The 6,311-nt window shown below is 42.3% G+C and overlaps 1 protein-coding gene across 1 annotated transcript; it reads left to right on the forward strand.

The window, feature by feature from the left end:
• The first annotated feature begins 403 nt into the window (after positions 1 to 403).
• Positions 404 to 4,425, forward strand: LOC131218855 (growth-regulating factor 6-like). Its single transcript, XM_058213714.1, has 4 exons — positions 404 to 962; positions 1,466 to 1,693; positions 2,137 to 2,491; positions 3,344 to 4,425. The coding sequence occupies exons 1-4, from the start codon at positions 605 to 607 to the stop codon at positions 4,125 to 4,127; spliced, it is 1,725 nt and encodes a 574-aa protein (XP_058069697.1). The 5' UTR covers positions 404 to 604; the 3' UTR covers positions 4,128 to 4,425.
• Positions 4,426 to 6,311: the final 1,886 nt, after the last annotated feature.

The raw sequence follows: 6,311 nt of genomic DNA on the forward strand, positions 1-6,311 counted from the left end.
TATAAAAACCCTCTATACGAAGAAAAGAGGAGGCCCAAATGACACATTTACCCCTGAATGAGTGGAATATCAATTTTGAGGGGTGAAAATGTCACACCCCCTGTTAAGAAAACACTAGATATTTTGTGGGCATGTGCAAGAAATGGACGGGCAGTTTAGCCACTTCGCTGATTATAAAACTACCCTTCATATAGGAGAAAGAAAGAAAAACCCCCAAATGACCAATTTACCCCTATAGGAGTGGAATATCAATTTTAGGGGGTAAAATGTCATATCCCCTTAAGAAACACCAGATTTTTTGTTGGTATGTCCAAGAAATAGACAGTATTAACCTTGTCTGGTCCTCATTTTCACCACCCCCACCCCTTTTACTCTCTCCCTCTCTCTCTCTCTCCTCTCTCTCTCTCATTATTTTCCTTTTCTCAACCCCCCTCAAAACCATTCTGGTATTTGGGTCCTGTTGCTTAACCATCACTCCACACCTCAGCTCACACTAGCATGCATCCCTTCGCCCTTCTCTCCCTCCCTCCTTCCCTACTCAAGAAACCCATGTCTTTCTTCCTCACTCCAATGCATTTCTAAGGTGGTGCAGCCTCTCTAAAACATGGACTTTGGGGTGGTGGGCTTGGATGGTTTTGTGGGTGTTGAAGGTGGGTTTTCTCCTTTGGTTTCAGAGGCTGAAACCAGGCAGAAAGGGTGTGGTGGGTCTGGTTTTCTCAAGCAAGGGAGGTCTGGGCTTGTGGAGGATGATTGGAGGAGCTTGAAAATGGCAAGAACAGATGATTTTGGAGTCTATAAGACAATGCAGATGCAAAACAAGACTCCTCTTCTTAGATCTAATTCTCTGTTCTCAGATGGGCAGCAGCAGCAGCTGCTTAGCTTCTCATCACCAAAGCAAGGTGTATTGGTCTGTACAAATGATGGGTACACATATCCATCACCTACTTATGCTAGGAGTGCAGGTATATGCATGTTGCATGGACTGAAATTTTATCTTTTTCACTTGGGTTTTGCATGGATCTGTGTTTGGAGTGGAAACATGGGATTTTTATTTTTGGTCAGGGTCTTTTCATTGGCATTACAACAGATCCTCTTTTTTTTTTTTGGCTGAGTCTTGTCATGAAATAGTGATGTTTTTCATCTTGGCCATGTTTCAAAAGATTGGATTTTGAGATGTGTGTTTTGATTTTATTTTATTTTATTTTACATAGATGAATTCAAATTCCAAACAGGAAGAGAAAAAAATAGGAGGGTAGAAGGACAGACAGCAGCAACCATTTGATTATCTTTTATAAATCTCTTGATTTTATGGACCTTGTTGAGTTTCCTTAAATGTCACAGACAAGCCCTTTTCAAGATTTTCAGTTTTCTTTGTCTTTGTTGAAATGTGTTTTGATTGAGGTTCTGTTTGTCTGGCTTTCTTTCTTTCTAATCTGTGTGCTGTTACATTTTTTTTCCCCTTCAGGTGTGAGTTCTGGAAGCTTGAATGTGGGCATGCATGGTGGGGTTTTGGCAGGGTCTAGAGGGCCATTCACCCCATCTCAATGGATGGAGCTTGAACATCAGGCCTTGATCTACAAATACCTCACTGCAAATGTTCCAATACCAGCTAATTTGCTCATTCCAATCAGGAAAAGCCTCAATCCATCTGGGTTTTCTGGGTTTTCGGCTGCATCTTTGAGACCCAATACATGTAAGCTTCTTCCTTCAAAAGGGGTGTAAACATGTAGTTTTTTTTTTTTTTTTTTTTTTTGTATTGTTGATTTTTGGACCCAATACATATATGTTTCCATGCATTCCTACTTATTTTGGTGTTGGAATCATGCGTTTTTGTTGATTTTGTTTGCAGGTTTTGATTTTGATTTTATTTTATTTTAGAAATTGGGATTCCAATGCTAGGAAGCTCTATTTTTCTTTGAAAAGAAATGGGTTTGTTTTCCTTCTTTCAGACATGAATTTCATATATTTGAGCAGATATACCCACACTGTATTTGATTTAGAAATCATGGGCGTTTCCTCCCTTTGTTGACTTTGGGCCCAATCATTGAAATTGCATTTGATCTCCAAATCATGAGTCTTTAAAAAAAGAAAAAGAAAAAGAAACAAAGATCCTAATCTGTTTTGGCTTTGTTACAGTGGGATGGGGATCTTTCCATCTGGGTTTCTCCGGGAACTCCGATCCGGAGCCGGGGAGGTGCCGTCGGACTGATGGCAAGAAATGGCGGTGCTCGAGAGATGCGGTTGCTGATCAGAAGTACTGCGAGCGGCACATGAACAGGGGCCGCCACCGTTCAAGAAAGCCTGTGGAAGGCCAGACTGGCCATGCTGCTTCTGGGACCCCCGCAGCTACCACGAAGGTGATGCCAACCGCTCCTTCGTCAGCTTCTTCGGGAGGTCCCGGCGGGAGTGGCCCGTCCAACAATGTTGCTATTGCACAGCAACAGATCAAGAGCTTGCATGCTAGTGCTGATCATTCTGGTACACAAATGAGGTAGAAAAATCTGCTCACCAACTGATTCTTCTCTTCCAATTTTCAACCTTTCTTGTCTATCATCATCATGAACAAATGCATTTGGTTTTGCTATTCTTCATTCATTCATTCTCTCTCTCTCTCTCTCTCTCTCTCTCTCTCTCTCTCTCTCTGTTGAAGTGGATAGTTAGATTTCCAAATGATGTCATTGATTTCTCATCAAATCCATCTGCAAATTATAGTTAGAATGATGAATTTCATTTGGTATTTGCTCACCAGAGCTCTACTAGCTTTAGGATTCTACTCATGTGAATGTGGCATGTAAAATGCAATATTGGGCGGGTCCCACCATTGATGTGTGGTGGACTGAAAATCAGGCTGCTTGGGTAATCAGGTGCACTGCACAGTATGCCAAAACAGGGCTGTAGTTGTTCTTTTTGGTGCCCCCCCTTTTTTTTTATATGCGTGCCCCACCTGATGATCGGATTAGCCTGGTTTTTGGGCCACTGCACACATGTAGCAGTCCGTCTTCTGAATGGCCAGATCGTTCACACCACATGGTGAGATTTCACAAGTACCTCTCCAATTTCTTCAAATCAATGACATGCAAGGTAGTATTGTCTGAAACTGTTACTTATTGCTCGATATGAATATGGGCCCGAAATGGGCCAATGCCGGGTGAGATATGACCCTGTTTCTATGGTGAATGATATGGCGCACTGAAACCGATTTTCAATCCGTGATTTACATTAGGCCTAGTTGTAGAATCCAACCATTGAAAGAAGAAATTCATAGCACCAAAAGATTATATTGCTCAAAGAAAAAAAAGTTTATAATTTTTGCATCTCTCTTGTGATTTATGTTCTTTTGCAGGATGTTGATGAACAAACCGAATGTGAATGACCAAATGCAAGATTCTCAGTCCCTTTCAATGCTATCTTCTGTGAACCTCAAACCGAGAGACACCCAATTCCCCATCCTAAAACAGCATCTCCCATTTGAAGAATCCTCCCGAATGGACTTTGGTCTCATTTCCTCTGACTCCCTCCTGAATCCTCAAAGAAGCCCTTATATAGAGAGCCGGAACTTCATCGACGATTGGCCCAAGAGCCAATCTGACCGTTCGGCCATCACTTGGCCTGATGTAGAGGAGATCCAATCGGACGGCACCCAGCTCTCGATCTCCATCCCAGTCGCTTCCTCGGAGTTCTCCTCATCCACTTCCTCGCCCACCCAAGAAAAACTCACCCTCTCACCCTTGAAACTATCCCGTGAATTTGACCCGATCCAGATGGGCTTAGGGGTAGGTGGGGTCCTCACTGAAGCAGCTCAAAGGCAGGCCAGTTGGATACCGATCTCTTGGGAGACCTCCATGGGTGGGCCACTAGGAGAGGTCTTGAACAACACCAATAACACTCCAAGAGATCATAAGAACTCTTCGGCGGGCCTCAATCTCATGATGGGGGGATGGGACGCCAGCCCACCGCTTGGATCATCCCCGACGGGCGTCCTACAAAAGACCACATTTGTGTCTCTCTCTAACAGCAGCGCTGGGAGCAGCCCAAGAGCTGAACACAACCGGGCCCATGACCACACCAGCCTTCGTGACGATCTGCTTGGCTCAACTCTTGTAAGTTCCTCCATCCCTTCCATGTAAGCTTTTAGAGTTTTGAAAAAAAAAAAAAAAAAACCAGAACTGCTTGGGTGATGAGAGAAGTGGTCTATCTATCAAACATGAGAAAACAGTTAGTTTGGGAACTCCTTTTATTTCATTAATTTCATTTCTTTTGGTTTTGTTTTTTTCTTTTTCTTTTCATGTATGGTTTGTTTGTTAAGCATCCACCAACTTTGTGTGGTTGATCTTGGGTCGAGCCTGATAGTCCGGCACTTGCCATTTTGGCTTTATGATCTGCGGCTTATCTATGATTATGAAGTCAGTTCTATATGTTTACTCATCATGTCTCCCTCATTTTGCTCATCTTCCTTTAATTCTGCATGCTTGTGGATCTCAGTCCATCTAAATGCCGCCACATTCGCTAATGTGTCATGCATGTGTGAGATCTGAACCATCTTCCATCAGGTGGGCCCCATCTGGTATCATGCCAGTGGACTTGTCAGCTAGACAAGTGTATGAAAAAAGGGATGCTTAAAAGCAATTCCCCGAAGGTTGACCCGTAACATACATGCATCGCCTTCCTGATGAATCGGCGGCCGGATTTTCTTGTCTGTGGACATGCATATGATAGGACCACCATTGATCCCCATGTTGGCGTGTGCCACCGCGTAGGATCGGCACATGCATTTGATTAGCAAACCCATTTACCACCAGGTATTGGATCACGGCGGTCTATCCACCGTTACACGTTTGGCCTGCATTTAGATGAATCTGGACCGTCCGAACTATGGAGCATACCCTGAAATTAGGACAATCATAACCTTCTGATGTCTCCTATTGAATTTTTCCCATTCATTTCAACCATCCATTTAATGATCACCATTTGGACAGTAGAGCCATGCAATCAGTGTATTTTTCAGGATACACCCTAATCACAGCAGGGTCCACAATTTAGATAGTCCGGATTGATGTGGACAGGGTGCCTTTATTTTAACATCAGAAGAAAAGCTGAGCCCTTGTCAACCTTGTGTGTATGTCTTTGCAACTTTCTTTTTTTTTTTGTCCCTCTTTGTTCTACTTTAGTGCAAGCTTGACTTTGGAATGGAATCACCGTCTTCATTGTGGGGGAGAAAGTCATCATGGGAAGTTTCATGCTCCCATCTCATACACTTTTCAATAAAGTACTAATTCTCTCATGTGGGGCCCACCCATTGGTCATTTTGGGCAGATGGTTTGGTGTGGTTTCGCTGTCGTCAATTGTGCATGGTCCCAATGCCAATGTAATTGGATGGTCACAACCATTCCACAGCACAACCACTTTTATGTTCCATTCTGCCTTGTTCTTGAATTGTATGGTAGCAATTATCCAATCACGCTTAAATTGTATGGTGGTCCTTTTTTTTTTTTTACTTTTATGTTCCATTCTGCCTTGTCCTTGAATTGTATGGTTGCGATTATCCAATCATGCTTAAATTGTATGGTGGTCTTTTTTTTAAAAAAAAATTCATGGGTTGGGCCCACATGGTAATGGATGTGTGCTATCTACTCTTCAAACATCACCATCTTCTTCTTCAAGAAGTCAGGTGCAATCAGGTAAAAATGATCGAGGGGCATAGCAAGCATCATGATCTGCAAGCATGCTTAAGTTGGGTGCCCCATCCACCATATGAATAGCATGTATGCACATCAAATGAGGGTCCCATTTTAGATGGTCCATTTACCGATTCAAACTGATCACATGATCTTAGCCACCTGATTATTTTCATTGAATTTGGGTAGGCATGTTTCCAAGCAGGTAATATGCTCCCTTTCACATGTACAAGAGATTTTTCTCCTGACACCTCGTTAGTGTAGAGTGCTGCCTATCCACAGGCAAGTGTTAGGTACGTAGACAACACTTAATTGAGAAGGAGAGGAGCTTCAAGTCGCTTTAAGAAGTTGCTTTTTCCAAGTTGGCATTTAACGGCGTGTATGTGTCGAGACAAGGGGACAAAAAGATCACTGTTTTCTTTCTCTCAATTGTTCTTGAATCCGCCGTAAAAGAAAGTTGTTAAAATTCAAGAATGAAACTGATTTTTTATATAAATAATAAAAACTTACTGAAAATAGTAAAGACATCTAAATTGACTCACTCTTAGCCCACTTAAGTAAGGACTTTCTAATATGAATGAAAAATAGCAATTAAGGGATGTACTAAAAATAATAAGGTTTTGAACTAAAATGGAA

This window comes from Magnolia sinica, chromosome 11, assembly GCF_029962835.1.
Source record: "Magnolia sinica isolate HGM2019 chromosome 11, MsV1, whole genome shotgun sequence".
NCBI classification, from domain to species: Eukaryota; Viridiplantae; Streptophyta; class Magnoliopsida; order Magnoliales; family Magnoliaceae; genus Magnolia; species Magnolia sinica.